The sequence below is a fragment of the Vanessa atalanta genome, chromosome 7, assembly GCF_905147765.1.
Source record: "Vanessa atalanta chromosome 7, ilVanAtal1.2, whole genome shotgun sequence".
Classification (NCBI taxonomy): Eukaryota; Metazoa; Arthropoda; class Insecta; order Lepidoptera; family Nymphalidae; genus Vanessa; species Vanessa atalanta.
In genome coordinates, this window is record NC_061877.1 from 348,742 (window position 1) to 375,041 (window position 26,300).

General features: G+C 37.2%; 1 protein-coding gene and 1 non-coding gene across 2 annotated transcripts in view; both read left to right on the plus strand.

Annotated features, from left to right (window-relative positions):
• Window positions 1-25,862, plus strand: part of LOC125065389 (protein timeless homolog) — a 36,877-nt gene extending 11,015 nt beyond the window's left edge. The window contains exons 9-22 of the mRNA XM_047672959.1: window positions 2,406-2,556; window positions 6,731-6,811; window positions 7,184-7,290; window positions 8,278-8,331; window positions 11,099-11,174; window positions 14,085-14,280; window positions 15,792-15,940; window positions 17,428-17,522; window positions 20,561-20,767; window positions 22,164-22,325; window positions 22,916-23,104; window positions 24,368-24,564; window positions 24,952-25,405; window positions 25,762-25,862. Of these exons, the coding sequence (XP_047528915.1) occupies window positions 2,406-2,556; window positions 6,731-6,811; window positions 7,184-7,290; window positions 8,278-8,331; window positions 11,099-11,174; window positions 14,085-14,280; window positions 15,792-15,940; window positions 17,428-17,522; window positions 20,561-20,767; window positions 22,164-22,325; window positions 22,916-23,104; window positions 24,368-24,564; window positions 24,952-25,405; window positions 25,762-25,817 (2,174 nt within the window). The 3' untranslated portion in view covers window positions 25,818-25,862. The remainder of the gene's footprint in view (window positions 1-2,405; window positions 2,557-6,730; window positions 6,812-7,183; window positions 7,291-8,277; window positions 8,332-11,098; window positions 11,175-14,084; window positions 14,281-15,791; window positions 15,941-17,427; window positions 17,523-20,560; window positions 20,768-22,163; window positions 22,326-22,915; window positions 23,105-24,367; window positions 24,565-24,951; window positions 25,406-25,761) is intronic.
• On the plus strand, window positions 9,376-9,450 carry Trnaa-ugc. Its single transcript has one exon. It is a non-coding gene; the product is annotated as a tRNA-Ala (tRNA).
• Window positions 25,863-26,300: the final 438 nt, after the last annotated feature.

Here is a 26,300-nt window from a genome sequence, read left to right on the forward strand (position 1 = left end):
GTTAAAAACAACAGTCCTGTATTTACCACCGGTACTCATTCAACGTTAACAGTTATAAATATTTGGTGTTTTTGGGAAAATAATGAATTTCAATCACTTTCATTGGTTTGTAGTATCTAGTTGTACAAATACAAGCATTAAAACTCTAGAAAAGTTGTTTATCAAATTGCCAGATGATATTGGAATGAGGAATGTTTGGTTGGAACACGAAAACGCGATCCATATCAACTAAAAGTCGATTCTATATGTGAGGATCACTTCGATATAAGTAAAATCACCTTATAAAAATCTAATAATACTTTGCCCTTTTTCCTGCTTATGTATAAATAAAGTAGTGGTGGCTCGTGTTTTAGGTCACGTGGTATCCATATTAAAAACTGCGACTTTTAATTTTAATACAATAAAACAATACTATGCTTTTAATATTCAAAACCAGAATATTTAAGTATATTTCTATATACGTTTTAATTTTTATCAATATTCATAATTTATTATTTTTTACTGCTGAAAGTACTCTATTACCTACTAGACAGTGACTCTATGGTCTAGTGTGACCATCGAGGTAATTTTCGTAAATAATATTCTTATAACAGCAAACGCTTAACGCGATACTGAAACGTGCTTATAGTTCTTTATTTGACAATATTTACGTTTTTGAAATTTCAAACATGTGTAGTTCAACACTTCAAATATGAAGTTTCCACACACGCAAGCGGCACGGCAGTCGGAATGCTTGAAGAGGACTCGTTAAGAGTGCGACTTTACATTACTCTTAACGAACTTTTATATTAAATTGCTAATTTTCTTACCTCTTAAGTTTCTTAATGAGTTGAACATTTTCCGCTTCATGTAATTACGAATTAAGTAGAAACATGTTCAGCTGAAATAGAAATAATTTTTATTACTTTAGTATATTTAGTACGGATATTTGCAATTTGATAGATTTTTTGTATTGATTCGTTAAAAGTCGAAACACGTCAATGGTTAAACTGATTTTTATATGCTTATTTTGTGTTTAAAATAATGTATCTCGTCTAACGGGTGACGAAAAAGAAAGGTTCACTCGTATGCCTGATAAGATCGGCCATAAGTGTACACCACAAATCTCAATACGAGAGGAGGCCTTTATTTACTTTTTTTTTAACAATTCGAAAAAATATATTTTTTAAATTTTTAGCTTAAGTTTGCATGCTAGCAAATTATAGACGAGGTTGGATGTATAATTTAAAAAAGACAATGCATTTATTATTTTATTATCATTTATTCCAAATGGAGCGAAATTAAATTCCATTAGTATTTAAGTAGTTATGGTAACTTAACAATTTTAATATTTACCTATGATCAGGTTCTGAAACGTTCATCAAAGTTACTTAAATACTGAACGCTCATTGGCCGCATATTGCGTCATCAACCGCCATTGCCCATGTCCATTCATATTGAACACAAATTAGTTAATCTAGCTTTGATCAGCGTTTCAGAAAATCGAGGATAATCTTGTAAAATTATGAATCAACATGCCTGTGAAAGCTAACTTGGATAAAGTACTTTGATTTTGATGGTAATGTATTTCATAATTTTATTTAGCAGGTATATAATATTGATTTAACTATGAAACTGCGGGACAAAGCTACCTCATATTTTATGTATATATAAGATTGGTACAAGGCGCACGGACAAATGAGCCAGCTCCTGATTAGTCACCACCGTCCATAGACGTTGGAGTTGTAAGAAATATTAACCATTCCTTACATCACGATTTTACTTTTTTTTTCTCTTGGTGGTAGGGCTGGGTAGGTATCCCACTCATCAGATATTTTACCGCCAAACAGTAGTAATCAGTATTGTTGTGTTCTGGTTTGAAGGGTAAGTGGGTCAGTGTAACCACGGGCACAAGGGATATAATATCTTAGTTCCCAGGGTTGGTGGCGCATTGGCGAAGAAAGAAATGGTTAATATTTCTTACACCGCCATTGTCTATGGGCTATGGTATCAACTTACATTATCAGGTGGCTCATTTACTCGTCCTCCAAATTTTTCATAAAAAAATCACGAGTACGCCTCAACGTTGAGAACTAAGATGTTATGTCACCTGTGCTTGTAGTTAGAGCGGTTAACGCACCCTTGTAATATACCGCCAATCCCAATACTAAATATTGCTTGGCGGTAGAATATATGATGAGTAGCTGGTACCTACCCAGGTGGACTTCAGGAAGCCTTACCATCAAGTAAATCACAAAGTTTTCATAAGACAATATATTTTTAACGGCTCATCCATCCTCATGGTGTCTAAATAACCATTTTTTGTGCCTGTAGTGAGAATGCTTACAACTCCAACGGGTTGAGTTCGGGATTGATCTATTCTACTCTGCTGGAACCACACAGTGTTAACATGATATTGTTTACAGAACAAAAACCTCGTGCTCCCAAACCCAAACGAGTGGAGACAGCGCAATGGGAGGAAGTTCGCCCCCAAGTCGCCGCAGTTCTCAGGGCGGGGGTGGAAGAGTATCCACCGCCATTCGACGCAGCTTCCGACACACCCATAGATCAACAAAAGTAAGCTTTTACTCTTATTGTATTTGTATGAACACAGAAACACAAATTGAAGTTAATAAAACTTAAAAGAGAAAACTATTGTTCTGTAATAAAAAAAATGTTATGAAATGTCTCTTAAATAATATAATATATATTAGGTAACAGGATGACTGCAAAAATCACACTAAAATTTAACTGGAATCATGGCTTTCACTTTTAAATATTTAGAAAACTTATTTGAATTTCTGTGGGTGGGAACAATTCTGCATTATACTGTCCAATAAAACTAGTTAAATATTCAATTTGATATTTTTAATTTCATGTCAAGCACATGAAATTAATTTAATTATTTTTATGTTAACCATTTAAACGAACTATGTTTTGGGCATTGATTTGAACACACACCTGTATAAAATATTATATTCTAATATGTAATAAACAATTCGCTAGTATTTTTCTAAAAACGGACACTTAACTTTATAGGCTATGTTTAATGAAGTTTTTTCAAGTTTCTTGCTTTTAATGCAACTGCAAAAAATGATCTTCATAGTGAATTATTTGTTCAAATTCTACAATAGTCACTCCATAATTTATATAAAGTTTATTGTCCCTAAACAATTACATAGTTCAAAAAGCGGACTTAACGCTATCTAAGCATCTGACAGTAAACACTACTTGGATAACAATAGATGTTATCAATAATATATTATTTAAAGGCACACTGACTTAACACTGACCTAACATAACATAAGTACGTACTCATCATATTATTGTATAGGGAAGCAACAGAGCTGACATTATTCCGTTTCGGATACAAGAATAAGTGAACCAGTATAATAACATGCACAAATAACGACCCCTGTCCCACGGTCGAAGGCACTTCAGCAATTAACAGCAACCTCAGTGCCGCTGGCCTGTCTGCAAATATACATAAATATAAAATAGCCAAGTATCGACTTAACTCGTTTATCCCTTGCTATTTTTAACCGATCCCGATGTCCTTTCAAATACCGGATCTTCTTGGTTGTAGACTTGGCGCAAGTTCGAATGAATAAGTACCACCCATTTAATTATTCCACCTATTCCATTATTGTGTTACGATTCATCAGTGTAACTACAGGCCGAAGGGACATTACATCTTAGATCCCAAAGTTGTAGCATTGGTGATGTAAGGAGTGGTGTATATTTCTTACAGCGCCAATTCCTATGGGCGGTGGTAACGACTTCCCATCGCATCGCATCGCATCGCATCGCATTTGTCCGCCTGCCTTCCCACTTTATACAAATAAAATCGGGAAATAAAAGTTATTGAGTATCTTTATCAAGTAATGTCACGCGCAACCTGGAGCTCGGGAGTTAATAGTGTTTACACTCCCTTGCATCGTAAACCTTATAAAGCCGTTGATCCTACGACAGAACTCTCTAGTGGTATCGCATTTGCCGTCCTATTGGATTATGAGAACATTAAACTTATCTTTGCGAACACATTTGTGCATTATATTATCTCCTCGACAGCTAAGGGAGATTTCTTTTGAAATGTCCCATTTCAGGTAAGTTATCATAGCTCATAGATACTGGCCCTGATAAGTATATCATACTTATTTTATAATAAAGCATACGTAGGATGTAAGATACAACACTCTATAGATCTGCAATATACAGTACTGACGTTTAGAATTATAGATGTATGTGTGAGATCCAGTGGCAGACACGTAAGCTTGACAACATACATTGACAAAGCCCCACCACCCTCTATAAAAATGTATTTCGTTTATTTCTATCTAGATCATTTTAGATATGCATTTTTCAGTCGATTGTTGTCGTTCGTGACTGCACGGACAATGTGAGTCGTAATATTATTTCACGTCCATTAAAATCTCCATTTGACTAAAAATCTAATAAATCGAGAAAAGTTTTACCGTTCAACGTATCGCTTATGCAAATAAAAATTATGTTGAATTCCCTCCGAAGTTTAAAATACGAAAGACGAATCTACATTCAATTTCATTAAGAAAATGCAATGGATGTACCATTAGGTGATTGAATTTATTTTGACGTGGAGTAAATTCCTACACCATTTAAATATTTTTGTGAAGTTTAAATTGTATTCAGTTAAAAGTCGCGGGCCGGAAAAATTCTAAATTATAAACATATTGCACAAATGTAAACAGTTCCCCTGTACGGTTTGCAAACCGTGTTTTTATTCAATCTAAACTTTATTACATTCGTCACACAGGGTATCTAACACAGAAAAGCAAGTTTAAAATGAAACAATTTCTAGTATTAAAACGATATTTCTTATTATTTAAGAGCTGAGTGGTCAGAACACATAACTCTTAATCGAAGATTACGTCTTGAAACCCGAACAATCATTGCTGAGGTTCCATATCCTTATTTGTCTTTTAAATATCATCTGATGCTCGGCAATGGGAAACGTCGTCAGAACACACATGTGGTAGAATTTCCTGCACAATATACAGTTTGCTTGTGTCAAATTCATGTAACACGATTTTCATGACGACGTTCCATAGCATATACGAATAGATTTGCCCAATAGTGAGACTTTCATCGTCTCTTTTAATAAGTCAAAAACCGCCGCAGGTTAATAACGACAAACATAAGACGCTGTTGGAAAAATTCATATAAACGAAAAATAAGAAATACTGAGAAATATTAATTCTTACATTTATAAAGAATATATTCATCTCTTGATTTATCCTTTAGTGGCTAAGACGCTGTTTGAGATATTAATATCTCTTGGCTCCGAGCCTGCCAACCTCAGTTAGTTGAAAGAGTTTTGTTCAATAAATTTTACTTTTAGCGATGCTATGTTAGCAACTTAATTTTTCGTTTAATTTTAGTTTTTAAAGTTATATAGATTTAATAATAAATAAAATAATATCGACTATGGTAACCATTAGAAGTATTATATTGCCTACCACCTACCGCTGTCTCATGGAAAGCGACTACTGCGCATGGACATCTTCAACACGGGGCGCCCAAACACAAACATAATCACGACCCAACCGGAACTCGGGTGCAGGAGACACGACTTTACAGGCTATACGATGAATGGGTCTCATAACATTGCTAACGTGCCAACTCTATAAAACAGTAAACCTAATAACATTGATAACAATAACATAACATTGGCCCCACCTACTATTTGAACCACGGATCTCGTAATCCGCAGCCGTATTATCTAGGCAATCACCAAATAGACCGAAACCCATATATAGCTCAACTATGCACAGGACGTCTAGAAATGTCGCTCGCAATATGAAGAGTACACGCGCAACCATGACGTGAGGACAATAATAAAAAAATATGTTAGCGATTAAAAAACGGGATGTGAATTAATATACATCGAACATACATTTTTAACAGCCGCTTGAAATGCATTTTAAACGAATCTGTAATATTAATTTCATATATTTGAACCGTTTAACTCTTTCCGTCTTATCATTGAGGCTTTTTGAATTCATCAAAGTTCTGGCATCAAAGTAAATAGCCTGGATGCTTAAGAGATTTTGTATAAAACGTGCTTAAATTTATTACGCTTAAAAGCGGCTCTTAGCTCTTTGCCTGTCTAGTCTAGACGTTGAATTTCGACTATGGGATTGAAGCGTAAAAGCTTTGTAAATTTATAAAACTTGACCGATGTTTCCTATTCTTGTCGGTTCTTCTGTTTTTTTTTTTCAGTAAAATCTACTTTCCGAATAGTGGCAGCTTAACGTTTAGTATCGTTTTGTAAAATGAAGATTTCAAAGTTCTCAGGCTCTTACTTGAGTTAATTTTATTTTGAATTGAACGTATTATGTATTGTGAGTAGCATTCTATTTTAAGTTATTATTTTGTGCACTTGCGAAAAAAATAGGTTTTTAAGCTAATGTTATTTTACGTAAGATTGGCAAAAATGCTTTTAGTATTAGAAATCTTTTATACAACAAATACACATTTATGTGATGTGAAACAAATAAATAATCCAATTATTAACAAACATCCCTTTTCAATTCGAGGTTTTAAAATTCTATTTCAATGTTCGAATTAAATAGTATATTAATAATTTGTGCTATCACCAGTATCAATAACGTATCCATAATTCAATTCAAAATCAAAAACCCAAAACACTAACCATTGAAGCTAAATAAAATCTAATACAAAAAAGATACACTTTCAAAATTTTTTTTCTTAGGGAGGATTGCATGAAGAAGATCCAAAAATTGATGCGCGAACACAAGTATGAAGGTGCTGTCGGTACGCTACGAGCCGCCAGGTAAATGAATATATCATATAAAGTATGTTATTATAAATTATAATCACTGTGTATTTTATTTACGTTCGTTTTGAGAATTGTGCCAGAAAACTCTGTGTCATCATAAAATAAGTCATCGTCATCTACAATGGGCATCTAAACTACAACTTATGGGCTGGAAATGTTCAAACTTTATCACGTTCCTAGCGCGACGATAACATCGCGAGGAAACCGATATGCGTTGTATACAATTCTGATATGTGTATAATGTAGGCTAAAACGTGAAATTTCAGCGATACATTCAAAGGCTGGTACTGTTACTATATTAGATTTAAATAAATGTAAATTGGGTTCAAGGTTATTATTATCGTAATCTAGTACCTAATTATTCAGGGAAGTGTGGCCCGAGGAAGGAATATTCGGCGTTGCCGGTGTAACGGCGGACGAAGAGCTCGACATGCTGGAGACCATTTATAATACCGACTTAGGAGTCGAAGTAGGTTAGTATATTTTAAATTTTATACTGTACCTTGTTTTGACGTAACTATAATAAATTTACTACGAAATTGACTTTTTTCTTATTTTTAGTTTATAATTTTGGTAAACTGATGGTAAGTAGTCACCACCCCATAGGCATTCATAATATTGCGATGGTGGCGTGTTTGGTATGTATAAATATATTGCAGCTTGTTCGCGTTGAATTGCAATCCGAATTTTCCTATTAATAATAATTTTGAGCTCTCCCCACTAGCATTAAACGGCGCTAGAAATTCCGAGCGTGCTCACGTCGTTTCGGCTGCACCTCCGCGGCACTGACTCAATGTCGATCAGATCGTACCCGGTGCTTGGTATTATTATTTTGATGTTTCGCGATAATTTATTCTTTATTGCACGTAAATACCTTCAACCTTACATTACTGTTCGAAATATTATTATTAGATAATTCAATATTAAACTAAAAATATATATAAAAACGCCATATCAGACTTAAACCTGTTGGGTGTCCAGTAATTGGGGGTACATTTATACACCATACACTCAACCCATAATTTTGGACATGTATAGGTATTTCTGTGAGAATTCCTCATTATTGAATCAATAAATATAAGTATATGTATTTTGATACATATATGCAAAGAAACGTATTTTACCTAATTGGAGGATAAGAAAATTATAAGCGGCACGGCACACTGGGGGCATTATTAATAAGTCAATAGTGATCAGACTCGTTGCATTGTTCAGCTCAGAACTTAAGTGAAATATTAAATATGTCTGATTAATAATCAATAAAATGAAAAGATGTTGAATATGAAACGAACTTGGAATATACCGTAGTTCCTTTTGCATATACATAAGGCTCTTTCCAAACTGTAACGAACGAAAATTTTAAAATTATGTAATAATAATCATACATAGTTCCAACAATTCAATATTTTATTTTAAGTTGAATATTTACGTGTAACTATTTCATATAGTGAATATTTCAGATGCATCCATTAATGAGGAAGAGGTGCAAGAAAATTCGGAGTACGATGACGATGGTGAGTACATATAGCTAATTTTGCAAAGTCAAAGTCTAGTCAAAAATATACCACCGATTTAGAAAAAAAAATCCCAGATTTAGTCCGAAGTCTTAATGAAATAACCGATCCAGACACCAGCGTCTATGACGTTGGCGCCGTACGAGATTCACTATTCGTGCCAATACCAATTTTGTTGATGGTATCTGCCCAAACGGGCTCATACAAAGCTCTACCACCGATTTTTCTCCTCAGAGTATCTACAAGATCCATTAGCTACATTTTTCTCTATTTCGTGCCAGTTTTGTCCAATCTCCACTGCTTCTATTAGTAGATCATCACTCTATAGAAACTTAAAGATCAATTAATTCCAACATATTGAAAAAATAAAGCGTTCAAAGTAAAACAATTTACGTTTAATATTAAACATGCGTTGCACAGAAAATCGACCATAAAATAAATTTTTCATCGAGCTTTGAACTGGTGCTTAAAAAGAAAAGACTCGTACGAATGGCAATACAGAAATTCAAAAAACGATTAAATTATGAGTTTATAATTAGAATAAAAAGAAATTAAGCCGGGAATCCTAGAAATTCATACTATCCGGATAATTCCGCATTAAAGCATCGCAGTCCCGCTGCGCTCGTTAGACGAGACTCGCACTAGATTAAATTTCACTACTTATATAAAATTACTTAAATATAAATACGGATTTGACGTTTACAAATGTACACGCTAATTACGACTCTCTATTTGACCACCAAAGCTTTGACCATAACAAAAATCTTATACGCGTTAAGAATTTACATTGAATGTAAAGCTAACTGGTTCGGTTAGAATCGGCAAGAAGCTAATTTGGTACTCATTCTTTCGAACAGAAACCCACCGTCGAAAATGTAACATGTCGTCATATTTAGTATTCTTGTGTTTCGGCTTAAAAAAGCTAAGTAAAACCCGAGCAGCCGGTCCCCCATGCCTTTCAGTGATTACATTATATATTATTATGTATACGATATGTAATTATTATTATGATGTTGATATTAAATTTTCATTCATTCATTGAACGGGGATGTAGAAGCTCAGTGGTAGAGCTTTCGCTTTGCATGTGAAAGGCCCCGGGTTCGATCCCTGGCATCTCCAATAACAATATTTTTGTAGTCAATAATTTACACAAGGTTAAATGAAAATAAAATCCTTTTTGACCACCTTCATATATCATAAGAAGCATTACTAATGATAAACTCATAAGTAACTATTTTGAATTAATTAACGTTAAATAATGTACATGTATATAGTTATGTAAATAATGTATATAGTTATGTATATAGTCATCGTGGGTAAAATTCAACGAAAATTATCTCCACACTTTTTATCATGTACTAGTCGTCCCTTTCGGCTTCGCTCGCTTCGTTTTAAGTGTTGGTCATCAGCTGGTAGGCATAAAAAGTAGCCTATGACCTTCCATAGACTAAAGCTAGTTTCATACCAACTTTAATAAAAAATTGCTTTTGTGGTTTGGCCATGAAAGAACAACAGACAGCCAGAGTTACTTTTGCATTAATAATATTAGTATTGATTAAATCTTTTATGGAAATTGTAGAATATCAGCTAACTACAGGCATAAGGGCGAAACATCTTAGTTCCCAGAATTGGTGGTGCATTGGCGATGTAAGGAATGGTTAATATTTCTTACAGCGCCATGTCTATGGGCGGTGGACGGTGCACTTACCATCAGGTGGCCCATATGCTAGTCCGTCAACCGATGCCATAAAAAAAATATATATTATTCTTGTATTGTATTTTGTAATAAGTTTCATCTTGTAAAGTTTCATGAGAGCTATATTGATAAATAGGCTGCGTTTAAATATTTGCGGAATCTTATTATAAAAGGAAATCGTCAAATGTCTTAGCGGATTTGATATATTTGTAAGTAATATTTTACAACAGAATTTGTTATGACATTAATAAGATTTTATGACAAGACACTTAGCCGTCAATTTCTTCATTACTGTCAAGAATACCCAAATATTTGTTCAACTAAAAATGATGACACATATGTTGCCTGTAAATCCTTAGCATCATTGGTATTGGTGCAGAAATCAATGATCGGATTAATATGGAGATTAAAAATTAAATTTCATGGTTTTAGGAGTAATACTGGCTATCTAGTATATTTATATATTGGATGGGTAATTTTGTCAATAATAATATATATTATATTAGACTTGTAGTTCTCCAAAATGTCTATAGGAGAATCTGTGATAGCGTGGATACATTTTTATAGATAAATTGAATATAATGAAAAAAAAACATGACTTTAATTTAATTTAGCTTGTGCTTTGCATAATTATTAGTTTTAATAATTTTCTATAAACAAATAACCGTTTACACGGTGGGATTTGGACCAGAACTTTTGGAGATATCACCAGATGTTTGAATAAATGCACGATGGAGAGAAGTAGCTCACGCACGGGAGAAAAGATCCCTTGTGTGTAGTCTCGGAAATAGAATGTCCAACTATTGGGCAAAGAGTAACGGTTCTAGATTATTCTAGATTATTCTATCAGTGCAGTTGGTGGATCTACTACCGAATTTCATTCGCAAGGTGCGGGTTTTCGCACGAAATTTCTCACATTATTTAAAAAAAGATCAAACATTTAATGTTATGAAAATAATTATTTGGGAAATGCATGTTCTGTATCATGTGACTCTAAATCCCAACATAAATAATTTTAATAAACATTTAATTACGAACGATTCTTCACGTTTTCGTTTTTGTTATGAATAGACGAAGAAGGAGAAGAAGAAGATCGAACAACGTCCGTCGTGGAAACAGATTTCGATTTCCAAGATTTCGTTCTAAGGTAATCTCATTTACATTTATACAAAGTTTAAAATAACAAATAACACTATGTGGTGGAAGAGTCTCTCCTTCCAATAAATTGTTTTTTAATCCTTAAACAGCTTACCTGGAAATACACGTTACATTATGTAATAATGACAAAGTATTCATAGGATGATCTTGTGTCCGTCAACCGAATAGTAGTACGGTACAATAGGAAGCGAGCGCAGTGTCCGTCTCCACTCGCGACGCACCCCGTAACGGTAGCGCACTCACCACGCGCAGGTTCTGCCACCCGCGCGTGGTGAGCGCGTGCGGGCGTGCGCGCGCGGCGGGTCCGTCGACCGACCGTCTTGTAAGTGGTAGTGCCACGCTGCATACCTTCAGGTTGCAGCCCAATAGTCCGGCACGCCTGGGGAAGTACCACTCTCTCACTTAAAATTGGCGTAAAGTGGTAGCTATGCCACTGCGTTTCGTCCGTTATGTGAGAGCCCCGGAGGGCCGATCGCCCTCCCCCAAAATATTATGTCTGTGCAGAATTCGGTTATATTAACCCAGGAGGGTATCATCAGCGATTGCGGTGGAGAATCCATCTCAGGGCATCCATGCTCAGGACAAAAACCACCTGAGCAGGGATGCCCAGGCTGTCCTTCGAATTCTGGGAGCAATTTCGGGGTTCGGGGAGGCATCATAAGGCAACCCCTACCACCCTCGCTGTAGACGTCTGCAACATAAGGAGACTCAACTCCAACTTGAACTTTCACTTTCACCTAAAGACGACGAAGCCGGTCTTACTCTTTCTTACCGAGACCCAGATATCCTCCCCTGCCCATACCACTTTTCTCTCCTACCCAGGGTACAAATAAGAACATTCCTTTGTACCACGAGCTGGGTAGATCTGTTCTCGACTTCGCCTTAGCATATGATTAGACACAACTGGTCACCCCGCCAACGCGAATACCGGACGTGGAGGATCATACACCTTCCCTGTTGGACCTTTTGCTGACTTCCCATCCGGATGGCTACCAGGTTGTAGTCGATCCCCCTCTGGGCTCGTCAGACCACTGTCTCGTCCGGAGTACAGTGCTAGTTCACGGTACTCACGACATCGTTTCGTGGGCTGCCGCCGAGTGTGGCACTACAAGTCAGCAGATTGGGATGAGATGCGGTCCTTCTTTGCATCCTACCCATGAAGGCAGGTTTGATTCTCGCCGGATGATCCGCGCGTTGTTGCTGACTCTGGCGCCGATGTGGAACTGCAGGGTATGGAACTATTCATTCCGTATTCTACGGTACCCATCGGTGGCAAGTCCCAGTCCTGGTTTGGTCGTTTCTGCAAAATGGCTTCACGCCGAGGAGAGAGGATGGGAACGCTACCAAGACTGGGCTGGCGCATCAGCGTCTCGTGATGTAAATACCAGCGCATTCAGAAAGGAATATAACTCTGCCTCTAGGTCCTTAAAAACGTGATTGCTAAGGCGAAGACAGAGTACATTGGCAGAATTGGCGAGAGACTGGTGCGCCTCCCTTCAGAAACACGTGCGTTCTGGTCTCTCGCCAAGGCTGCCTTAGGGAATTTCTGTCAGCCTTCCTTACTATTTCTGCACAAGGACGGTGAGTCATTGGCCCATACAGCGAAGGAGAAAGCTGATCTTTAAGGCTCTCTCTTCGCGGCGAACTCGACTCTGGGTGACCGAGGAAAGTCACCACCAACAATACCGCGTGTGATACCACGATGCCGGAGGTTAAATTCCGGCAAAGTGCGAACTGCACTGTAAAGCACTCCTTCCTTATATATTCATAAGTCGAGTAGATCCGATGGCATCCCTCCAATCGTGCTACGGACTTGTGCTCCCAAGTTGGCGCCGATCTTAACGCGTCTTTTCCGGTAATCCTATGCAATCGGCGTCGTCCCAAACTCCTGGAAGACTGCTTTGGTGCATCCGATCCCTAAAAAGAGCAACCGCTCAGACCCGTCCAACTATAGGCCTATAGCCATCACCTCTATGTTCTCCCAGGTAATCGAGTCCATTATAAACTGCCAGCTCTTGCGGTTCCTAACAAACTTGTGTCTGAAATCGAGTCTTTATTATACAAAGTCTCGAACTGGGGCAGGCTAAACTAGTCCACTTTAACCCCAAAAAGACGGAAGTTTCTCCTTGTTTTGAAAACATTCGAATAGCCGCCACAGCTAGTATCGGAATACTTAGCGTTGATGTTTTGAGCCTCGTTCAGTTCCGCGATCAATCGGAAGGCAAAGCCAAACTGGCATCAAAAAAAGCTTGGTATGCTCAGCAAGGCCAGACAGTATTTCACGTCAGCCCATCGCCTATGCCTATACTAGGCGCAAATTCGGCCTCACATGGAGTACTGCTCTCACCTCTGAGCGGGTGACCCCCGGTACCAGCTCCTTCTATTTGATCGTATCCAACGCAGAGCGGTTCAAATTATCGACGATCAAGCCTTTTCCGATGTGTTCGATCCTTTGGCTCGATGGAGATGTTAGATCGCTCTGCCTCTTCTAAAGAATTTTTAAGGGGAATGTTCCGAGGAATTGTTCGGCTGCTGATTTTCACCTTTCGGACATCTCGTCAAAATTCCAAATATCACCCGCACCACCTAGATGTCCGAAAATCCGCAACAGCGAGATTCTTAAGACATTTTCTGCCTCGCACAACCACTCTGTAGAACCAGCTCTCGCCGGCAGTCTTTCCGAACCGATACAACTTGGGAATCTTCAAGAAAAGAGCGTACTCCTTCCTGAAAGGCCAGCAACGCACCTGAAAGCCCCCCGGTGTTGCAGATGTCCACGGGCGGTGGTAATCACTTTCCATCAGGTGAGCCTCCTGCCCGTCTGCTCCCTATAACATAAAAAGCGAGCGCAGCGTCCGTCTCCTCTCGCAACGCACCCCGTAACGGTAGCGCGGCGCAGGTTCTGCCACCCGCGCGTGGTGAGCGCGTGCGCGGGCGTGCTGGCGCGCGAGGCGGGCGGCGCGCGCGCGGCGCACTGCGCGCTCAAGCTGCTGCACCGCGTCGCGTGGGACTGCGCGCGGCCCGCCATGCTGTTCCAGGCCTCGCTGTTCCTCGTGTTCCAGAGGATACTCGACAAGCCCGTCCCGCATCGCAAGGTACGTTTCGAGTTAGGGTTCATTTTTAACAAAACATAGCTATATTTTTTCTTAAGTTGAATCGATTAATCGAAAAAAAATACTTAAATTGTTTTTAGAAAATAGACCTATCTGCTTGTAAGACCAAAGGGCTCCGAGTGCTGCTAGTTCATATATGTATGCAAAGGTCAAATAAACATTTAGTCTTATTAAAAAAAACGTGGGGTCTATACGAGACTAATCCCACCATCTAATTTAATAGTTCCCATGAAAAAAATGTTACGTAAGCTTACTTCGTTAATATTTTTTAATTACTTATTTTTAATAAACTTAATTGTTTGTCCAAAATTGAAAAGTCCCTCGAAAATATAAGGTATAAAAAGTAAATTAATTAGTCCTCACTACCAAAACATACTCAATCCAGATCGTTCACTTCGTTTTATACAATATCCTACAGCTCACTTATGTGGTTACGTTTACTGCAACATTTATTACGTAAAGCCCGCCCCTAACCGCTTTATCTAAATAAGCAGAGAAAATATGCAGAGGGGAGGAAATTGCAGGCAACAGTCTAGCCAATTACCAAATGTTGACGGAAATAGAACAAATCTGAACCGAGTCTGCGGTGGAAAACGAATTAGCGGCTCGAGCCGGGCAAAATTGATTCGCAATCTTATTCTGCACAAGATAAGGTCCTCTGCGGTCGCAGCGGCGTGTATTTGAAAATTTATTCGATATAAAACGCTCGGGGAATAATATCCGAGTTGCAGATGAAAGGTTGTTAAGGTGGGTAGGCACTGCTCGCGGCCGCGGTGCCGCCGCAGGGATGTCTCCGTTGGAACTATTGCATCGGCGCGGAGACACTTAATGCGCGAACTGCGTACACACGCACTTTTACGCTGCACTTATTACTGCCGCTTGTTTCGCTTGCAGGAATTCTGTTAAACTAATTCTAGATAAAGCTTACGTCAGTTTTTTAGGCTTAATTTTTCGGTGGGAGAATAAATTCATTTTTACTTTCTTTACAATGTAATATTAGCCTCTACTACAATAATCAAGGTTTTTGAGATATTTTCTTAAATTTTGTGATCTGTTTATAAATCAAAAACATAAACACACTCGATTTATATATATGACCACACGCTAATTTCTCTTTTACAAGCTTTTATTTAACTATATTCGTTACTAGTAGTATAATTATCTTCAATTTTAAGTGAGACCCGAACGGAAAGTATACTCACCCTTCCAAACGAAGAAATTAATTATCCAAATTGTTTCATACATTACGGCGTCCTGAGGTAATACACTTAAAAATATACAATCTTATAGATCACCTCCTTTTTTGAAGTTGTTTAAAAGTAATAGCTTCTATTTAAACAACTTCTTCTCTTGATAGTTTTGATTCAAACGCTACTTCATATTTTATATCATTGCTGTTTTAGTGTTGTGGAGGATCTTACTGTATTTTTGAGGTTGTTTGTGACGTCATATTTAGTTTTACTCATAATAATTGTAATAAAAAACTTTAACAGGAATTGGAGAAGTTCGCCATATTTATTTTAAGAAAATTCACCGAAATAGCATCGAAGAGCAATAAAGTTTTTATCGAGCTGTTATTTTGGAAGAACTCTAAAGACTCCGTCGAAATCGAACACGGCTACGATCTCTACCACGACCAGAGGTAAGTTGAATACCAAAATTGAGAATCGAAAAACTGTTTCTCGACCTTAACATGTAGAATACATAGAAGAAGAGTTTGGTTCTAGTGATCTTAGTATAGGACCCAGCCTACCATCAAAATCAAAGAATTATTCTATATAATTAGTTGCTTCTATAATTAATTTCATTAATAAGAATTTAGCAGAGCCATTAAAAATATAATGATAAAAATAATCATACGCAAAAATCTGGAGACAGAAAGAACACTTAGATATTAACAGAAGATTTATGGATATTTTATTTTATTATGTTTAATTAGGGAATTGATTGTAATTTAAAACGTATCAATGGTGATGATAATGACGGGTGATATTCTTCTACATATTATGAATCCATCATTCGACACTTTGTGTGTGGAGTGTGGAGGTTCCAAATATTCTTAACTGTAAGTCATGTCGTATTTACTTTCTGTTACTTATAAGGAATCCAAAATCCGAAAATCCGAAGAAGACAAATAAAACCCCTTAAAATTTAAATTCTAATGCTTCTGATGTTATGAAAATATGCAGGCACGGAAAAAGGCAAGTACGTGTCTGTGGAGATACAAAAAGTAACAATAAAAAAAAGATTTATTTAAGACGCTAATGATACTTTATAATTTTTCATCACAATATTAAACAAAGTAAGAACAAAAATAAACCCGATTTAAATGTCTAATAAATAAAATGAGCAATTTTCTAATTCGAAAAACAAACTCAATTACTGATATAAAGGAAGTTATTTGTTAACGAACAATTGTTTTGAGGCAGAATTATTTTCCAATGATTGACAGTTAAATACTAAACATAAACCGAACAGTGGAATTCAAATACTCCCCGCGGCCTCCCGGGACCAGGAACGAATTTAATCAGGACAGGACAAAGAAAATAAAAACCTCATTTGTGAAGTTTTACTGGCTAAATTCTCAATTAGTGTCAACCTCGATTGTGAACGTAATTCACCTGCTACAGTACCGTGATATATATCGGCCTCGTGGTTCTAGGGGCTAGCTTATCAAGTCGTTGATCCTGCGGTTCTGGCTTCAAATCCCGAGTCGGGCAAAACATTAAGGTTTACCGTTGAGAAATTCTTAGCGTCTAGTTCTGCGAAACGATGATTATAATACGATGGGATGACAACCCGACATGGCCCCTAGAGGTTAAGCACAGAACCAACGGCTTTATTTTACGAGTTTCTTCAAACATTATTTTCTTTCATTAGTGCAACACGTAATTCGTTCCCGGAACCCTGACATCTACAGACTTATAGTATATCCACTAAGCAACGAGTCATACGAACAGTAAACTGAAAAATAATTAAAATATTTACAAACGATGCTCGTGTAATGAGAATTCGCAACTTCCATGAATATAAATGGAACGTATCCTCTAAGCAGGTACTAACTCTGTGGAAACGTCAAAGTTTTAACTCGGGCGAAAGGTTGAACCATGATTAATTGTCCGTCGACAGAGATAAGCCGGGCCGGGCGGTCTGGACGGAGGAGCAGGAAGAGGAACTTCGGAGTCTGTACATGGAGAATGTGACGAGACCGGAAAGTGATCAGGGTGAGTGTGCGGATTCATTAATTGTGATTACTGTATTTACGTATCTATATAATGTATTGCACAAAATGTGGATTTAAAACATGGATCTTAATTGAAGTAGTTTCAGACCTATATAGGATATAATTCGTCTCGTGCGGTGAAGGAAAACATTGCGAGGGAACCTGCACAGGGCAGATTAAGTTATGTGAAATTGTGTCACCGACCTACAATGGAACGGCGTGTAATAAGCTCCAAACTTTTCTTCAAAACGGAAAGTAGCCCTTTCCCAGCAGTAGAACATCTACTAGCCGTTCATTGTCCTTATTATTCATAATTTGCCGTGGTTCCGTCGGGGTAGAATAAGGCGTCCCCATTTCCACCCGTGGTTGTCCAATGAACTAAGTCGCAGTCGACTAAGATATTTTGCAGTACCACAATGCCAATCGAACACCTAACTCCTCAATCGGCTGGGAACCAAAATAAAAACTAAATGGAAGTGGTTACACTGCGTCGAATACGTAAGTCCGAGTACTGGGAGCATCTAAAAACACAGCTATATTCCTCTCAATCCAGCCGTATAGTAGGGTTTCTATAGAACGTAATAAAAACTTACCTAGTTCGCCGTCCTTCAGTATCTTTAAGTAAGACTTTTTTAAATAGAACAAAACGTTGAAAAGTAACTCATTTGAATGCTTCTGTCTCGAGATGTTTTCGCTTAAAGTTTATAAGGCGACGTTCCCCTTATCTTTCGAAGTGCTGTTGTGAAAAATCTAAAGAAATACAGAAATAACTCTTAGTAAATATCTTTAATTAAAATTATAAAATATTGTAGCACTTAGTTTCTTCTTCGCGGAATGATGGCGTCTTTGTTGAGACGAATTGGCTCTTATATCAGTGATATAAAGTTTAAATTACAGTAAGCAATTTGTTAACTTTATAAATAATCTTCGTATCACTATAGAAAAAGTTTATCTTTTAGTCTAGATTTTTATAGTTTATATTTTCATCGCAGACTCAAATCTTATTAAAATGATATGTTTTGTAAATGCATGCAATAGGAATAGTTCTCAATTCGGTTATATATTTTTTTCCGTTTGTTACATCCGAAATTCATCATGTATGAACCGAATTGGATTTTTTTATATTTTCCGTTAAGTCTCATTTAAAATTAGAGATAAAATACCTCCCCCAGTGGATAACATACTAACAACTGACAAAATTATCAAAATCAGTCGCTATTTTGTTATATGGTTAAAGTATATAAATATCTTTATATCAACAGCTAATAAATATTTGTCAAAATCATTTAGTTAAATATGGTACAGGTATACATATGTTATTAGGTGTTCAAATTATTCTGATCGGTCATTCCTCTTAATAGTTTGCTGTGTGTATTCAATATATGCTGACTTCGATTTATTTAGGCGTGTAATTTATATATAACATTGATATTCTGGTGTGCGGTTATGTTCGCCCTATAATTGCCTGCTTAAACTGGCATATAATCAATTGTAGAACAAATATATCCCAATTTTGTTGCTTCTAGAACCTTTCTTTTACTTAGTTCGTCAATAACGTGAAAACTATTGAACGTATGTCTATGAGACTATTAAAAATAAGGGACTCTCTCGTTTATTTTAAAATAATGTCCGTACGAAAATACAAGCTTCAATATAAGCAAATGACTCGGACGTCTGATAGATAAGAATTATGATATTATTATTTGAATATAAGATTACTAATCAACTTTTATTTGCCCTAAGACATTTCGTTTAAATGAGATCCAAGTATTATTTTGATTAAGTTGACTGCATTTTTATTTCTTTTTCTAATTAAACTGGCTCACTGTGCATTCACTTAAAAGTTATTTAAAATATTACAATAAATGATTCATAATTCATACTTGGTGGTAGGGCTTTGTGCAAGCCCGTCTGGGTAGGTACCACCCACTCATCAGATATTCTACCGCCAAATAACAGTACACTGTATTAGTGTGTTCCGGTTAGAAGGGTGAGTGAGCCAGTTTAATCACAGGCACAAGGGACATAACATCTTAGTTCCCAAGGTTGGTGGCGCATAGGTGATGTTAGGAATGGTTAATATTTCTTACAGCGGCTTTGTCTATGGGCGGTGGTGACCACTTACCATTTTTTTATTGTTTGGCAGTAGAATATCTGATGAGTGAGTGGCATCTAGCCAGACGAGCTCGTACAAAGCCCTACCACCAAGTTAAATATTATTTCTAAGTTAGAGAAATATTATATAGAAATATATGAAAATGTTTCCACGTGAACAATTTTCACTCATGTTCAGTCTAAACAAGTGCGAGCCGGACTCGCGTGAAGAGGGTCGCTAACTATTCCGTTTCCCGTAGGAGCTTAAAGTAGGCTTTAAGCTCCTTTTATTAGACTTTCGTTAAATTATTAAAGTGTTAAATTGTAAATGTATACACATAATGATATATTATGTGTTTCTAACAAAATTTAAGTAAGTTTTTTTTTTTAAATAGAATGCTAGCTAATCCCCGTGTTAATTAAGGAATTACTAATATTCCTATTTACCCCTCCTCTTTAAGCTTATCACTTGTGTTAGGAGTGGGGACGACAATAGCCCAAGGGGTCAGGATCGATCATGTGACTTTTTACATCGCTAGGCGGCCCATAAACTATTGCGTTATTGACGCTTCAAACGTTTATTAAAATAAATGTCAATTGTCGTATTTTTTAATACTTTTAACTATAAAACTTCATAAAATATAGCATTAATTAGGTACGTCATGTGGTATTTTTCTTTACACGTGTGTTTTTTCAATTATCTGTTTCACTCAATTACTAAAGTAAAATGTAAAGGGCTCGAGATTAGGTCACCTCACTCTGTAAACCGAATCTAGTACATACTGAGAAAACAGGTTGTTACAGGTGGGACAGAGTATGGGATCACTTTTCCGTTTAACATATTACACTGTATTCCGTTTTACGGAACCCTAAAATACCTTCATTTAATTATGTGTTTTCCAATTATATTCTTAGTGATCTCCAAATATAATATTCATAACACAGATGTAATCGACTGGATTTTGGACAATTTAATCGACCAAACTCGTACCAGAAGAAGTGTCATCAAGAAGCTAAAAGAACTAGGTCTCATATTCAAGGCACCTACTAAAAAGAGTAACAGAGAGAGACAGGAGAAAGTCTCCAAGGAGTTCAGTGAAGAAGAGGATAACCTTCTGGCCGAGCTTTGGAAACAATACCAAGATTCACCAGGTACGTAACAACCGGATCGAATTATCTTAAACTTTTTCAAAAATTGTTTATATTTATTTAACTTTATTGTGTAAATTATTGAATGGTAAAAAGGGTGAACTTAAGGCCATCACTCTCTGCCAATTAACCTTTACGCTAAGCAGATATTTTTAATGTCTACAAATGCTTAGAAGTACATCAACTAAAAACAACAGAAGTATTAGATAGAATACGTTGATAAAAAACCTAAATTACTTCAATAGTATTAATAGCTTAGTCTTCACACAAGTTTAAAATCATTCGTAGTATTTATTTCGTTATTTAGAGCAGAACGCAAAGTATAACTGTTTTGCGAAAGACTGTTGAACACTTACCCCTTGCCCCTTACCCCTGACGTCCACAAAGTTCTACCACTGGTTAGTTTAATATTACAAGAAGCACATCAAACGAAAACAGACTTACATCTTTGTATACATTAAACGTTTAAGTAAACGACGGGGTGACCTCGATCGTCATAACAGCACTAAAACGAATCGACTTTAGAAGGAATTGGATTAGACCATTCATCAAAAAACGAATCCTACATAAATTCCTCGGACAAGCTGAACGTTTTCATATAGAAAAAGGTCTAAAAGAACTTTAAATGAATCTACGAGATAAAATATTTTTCTGACAGGGATGCCACATTTAATTATATGTAAATTTGTCCAACTTTTATTTTAGAATTTATTTTAAATTAGTATCTCGTTTGATGTTAAATATTTATCTCTAAACTAATTAATTTTGTTTCTCTAAATATATTTGAAGAATTGATTTAATTCCTTTATGACATATTTGTGTGTAATTAGTATATGTTATCCATAATATACTATTTTATTAGATAAATATTATTTGTAGTGTAATGACGGATGTGATAGCCCTGACCACCTACGATTCTGGGACAATACTTTCATTTAATATTTTATTTTCATCTATTTTTCTGCCTTTAATTCTCTCATTTCCACTTAACGTTGAATTTTATTCTTTCTTTATATTAAATAGTGAGCTTTGAAGGCTTTTAGAAATATATTTTATAATGTTTCTACGTAATCAAAGATGAGGCAGACTTCAAATTAATTTATAATTTATATATTCAATTTTGCTTAAATTTAACTTAAAACACGATACAATCTAGTTCAAAATTTAAATATGTACCTACTTACATTAATAATCATAGATCCTTAATTAATTATTTTTGCGAAAGAGAGTTCGTTGGTCGTAACTCGACCGGTCAACGTGAAATTTACAAATACGTTATCTGGGGAACAAAACATATGCTCGTGCTGAAACTGATTTGGTTAAAAATTATAATGTCTGATGTACTTCCATTTAGAATAAATTTTGATATAGATAATGGACAGTTGTCTCGGTTCCGTAGATCCAATGGGGCTAATAACCGCCCGAATGCCCCGCAAGCGATCGAAGCGTAGCTTTGTGGAGAGAATGCTAGAATTGGGTATTATACAAGACAAGAACCAGTGCCGTAAGAGGCGCCAAAGGAAAACTAAGAGTTCGGGAGACGATGGCGATAAATCGAACGGTGAGTTCCTAAGCAATTGAACTTTATCCGCTGTCCGACTTTTGTATTGTTGTACTTTCCTTTTATGTCCAACATATTTTCATTTATAAACTTGCGCTACGAGGACTTGTTTTCAATTTGTCTATTTATTATCTTGTATAACTTTCCAATTACTTGTTTATTTTTCCTTTGTGTGTGTTGTCATCGCCTTTAAGATGTGTGTCAATATATGTTTGTGAATAGTTATTAATTCCCGTATTAGAAAAAATCGAAAAATGAAATTGGTGCTTCGACTTCAGTCTCCATGTTGGTTAGATACTATACCTTTCATTTTGTTGTTTACTATATTCATCAATTCAACCCCAGCTTAAATTTAATTATATAATTAAGCATTAGTATTTTAGAGGAATTAACCAAAATTCTATTTAAATGCTTCTTGGACTGGACTACAGACTGATTCTTAGACATGACCCATATCAACGCCCAGTAAGATATACAACGAGGGAAAAACTGATCCCAAACGAGCTACAGATAAACTAATATAAAATATCTAATTAGACAAATGTTAGCCTCATATCAATTAAATTAAAACAGACTTAACACATTTTTAGATAGTTCATCCGAATCTGAACATTCAAGTTCTGATGACGAAAATGAAGCGCGACCACCATTGCGTACTATTAACGTTAAGCGTAAGAAACCTTCGAAGAAGAAAGAAAACAGCAAAGCCAAGAAGGCCGAGAGGCTCGAATTAAGTGCAAGTGAAATTGCAAAACTGTTGATCCAGGCTGTCGAGAGTGGTGAGTATTGAAATGCTAAATGGTAACTAACAATGGGAAAACTATTGTTAATTGAAAACTGGCTTCAGATAAAGTTCATATACTTATTATTTGGAATTAGGTTTTTTTTTTATGGCATTGGTTGGCGGACGAGCATATGGGCCACCTGATGGTAAGTGGTCACCACCGCCCATAGACAAAGGCGCTGTAAGAAATATTAACCATTCCTAACATCACCTATGCGCCACCAACCTTGGGAACTAAGATGTTATGTCCCTTGTGCCTGTGATTACACTGGCTCACACGCCCTTCTAACCGGAACACAACAATACAGTGTTCTGTTATTTGGCGGTAGAATATCTGATGAGTGGGTGGTACCTACCCAGACGGGCTTGCACAAAGCCCTACCACCAAGTAAAGTTATTAGTCGAAAGATATATCCTGTAAGTTTTATAGGAAATCTGTAACTTCATTCCATTCAAGTCAATGGCACGCCGATAGTTCTCTAGTGCATGTGACGTCACAAACATTTCTCGAGATATAAATGATTAATAATTATTTATTTCTCATTCAAATATTCAATTATCTTGATATTTTTTAGAGTCCATCAAATTAGCTTCGTTTAAAAACATCTCATAATCCCCGGTGTCCGAGCTTTCAGAATTTACTTCCTTGGCTATAATAATAATTTCTATAGAGGAAAGATCCAGCTGTACTCTATAAATGGCTGAGTCTACTGAACTCGTCCCAGTTACACCGGTCCTTAGAAATGACTGTTATTTTCTTCATATTAATATTTTTAAAATGATGTCACTTGTTTACGAAGCTTTTTTATTTAATAAATGTTATCACTTTTAAATGAGAATGAGGTCAAATAGGTCACCTAAGTAAGCGATCACCATCCATAGACAAGCTCTGCGAGCTATTAACACCGTAAATGTTTACTGACCGTCAACTTGTAAAAATATTCAGTTTCTTGGACATGTAATTACACTAGTTCACATTCCCTTTTAAACACACAATACACAACAGGAACACAGCAATATACAGCATTGATGTTCGTCAGTACTATGAGCCCAAAGGGGCACTGAGCCACATGTATAACAAAACACTTTCGTATAAAAGAAATGAACGCTGGTCAGAAGACATTATTACATTTGTAGAATATCTGATTAATAATTTCCTACAAGGAAATACCGGTAACAAACAATGTCGTACCACAAATATAAATGGATCATCGTTTCAAGTTTTATAATAAGTAATATTTAAAATCTCGCATGTCAGGTTTGTCAGAAGCACTCAAATGGCTAGCAGAGAATTTAGAAGAAGTAGCTCTCGATCAGGAAGCGGAAGGCTTCGACCCCGAGTCAGAGGGAACTCCGCTCGTGCCTATTTCAAGCGAATCCGTCGAAGCGATGGACAATGCGCTGTTCGTGAAAGTATTGAAGAGCATTGGGGTTGCACCGCCCAGTGACGAACAGGTAACGTGCTTGTATTCAGGGAGTTGATTTTTCAGCTGGCGATGATGGTGATCCCCCTGACATATATTAATAACGCATTTATATCTCAGATCTAACTGCACAGAAGATTGCTCAGTGTGTGTCCGCAAACACGGGTGGTTTCTCTATTCCCTTACATATTCCGGTGGGACGACAATCTGACACCTGCTTTCTGAAGCAGAGAAGTATTAAGAGATATCTTACACGGGACTTAAACTGACAGGGCCTTAAGTCATACATGTTTGTATAAATATGTTAAGAGGAACTTTAATATAAATCGATTTAACACCTGTACCTCGCGAGTCCACCTATTAGAGGTAAAGGTATCCGTTTCGGGTAATCAAACTTTAGTCACAATGTGTATTTCAGGAATCATATTGGAGGATCCCGAGCAGGATACACTATGAAACTATACGGAAAAGGCGAGAGATAGTCATGAAGGCCGTCAACAAAGAACTCCTTGTAGATAGTACGAACGATACCAACAGCACTGAGAATAACGCTAGAGCGACACAAGAGAATAATGCCAAAGATGAATCTAGTGACGATGATGACTTATTCGATACTCTCCGGAAGATGCGTGATGTGAGCTCTCAAAAAAGCAGCCACCCGAAAAGCAATATTTCAAATAATCGTAAACGTAATCGCAGCTTAAGTTCCGACGATGAAAATAATCGGAAAATGCAGAAAATCGACGAAGACGACAGCGAAGAGGATATTCTATCGTTCGCAAAGAAGACGCTGCAGCGCGACGACTTGCCGGACACCGAGGAGCCGCTGGCCGACCGGCCGGCCGACCTGCCGGCACGCGAATCGGACGGCGGTAACGTCAGCTGCCTTTAAATCGGACACTAACCGCTCATCTCAGCTCACTTCTCCTTCGGAAAGAAGCTTTGGAGCTCGTTTCACCACGTCGCCCCGATGCGGGTCGGCGGGACGAGCCACCACACAGATGTGCTCGAATTTCGTTAAACATTAAGGTTTTCTCACGATGGTTTCATGCAAAGCGTTGCCACTTTTAACTTTGATTTAAAAATCACTGCCACACCGAAATTTTATCAAAATCGACCGAGGAGCTCTGCCGGGTATCTGTAGTCATATTTGTTCAGCAAGTAGAATTGGCTCAAACTTAAAACCAATTTGTTTCGTTTTAATTAAAAAGAAACATCTCGCCCGCAGCGGGCGGCGCGGCGCGGCGGCGCGGGCGGCGCGTCTTTAGCGACGACTCCGAGTGAAACTTATTCCGGGCGGCGCGGCCTCGCTCGGAGTTATCATCTCACGAACTGACTCGAAATAAATGCTCGACGCGCCCGAGGTCGTTTCATTTCTCACCCGGCCCGACGGCTTCCAGGCGGACGCGACGCGGGCGCCGGTACTCATTCGTCTGTCGGTCGGTGGCGTAGCTATCGTGGGGCCAGGTGGTGCAGTGCACCAGGGCCCCTGAGCTCTGAGGGCCCTCTAACCTAAGCTATGAAAAGAGCTTTGAATAGAGATGAAGTATGGATTTAATTTACTAACGATATGTTCAACTCACTGTATCCTGTATCCTATTCTTATTCCTATCTATAGTTTTGAATGCCAATATACGTTAAAGAGGGGGCGAGGGCCCGATTCTTTTTCTATGCACCGGGGCCCTTACCCACCTAGCTACGCCACTGCTGTCGGTACAGACGACCGACGAGAGAGAAATTAAATTTGCTTGTTATATTATATTGGTG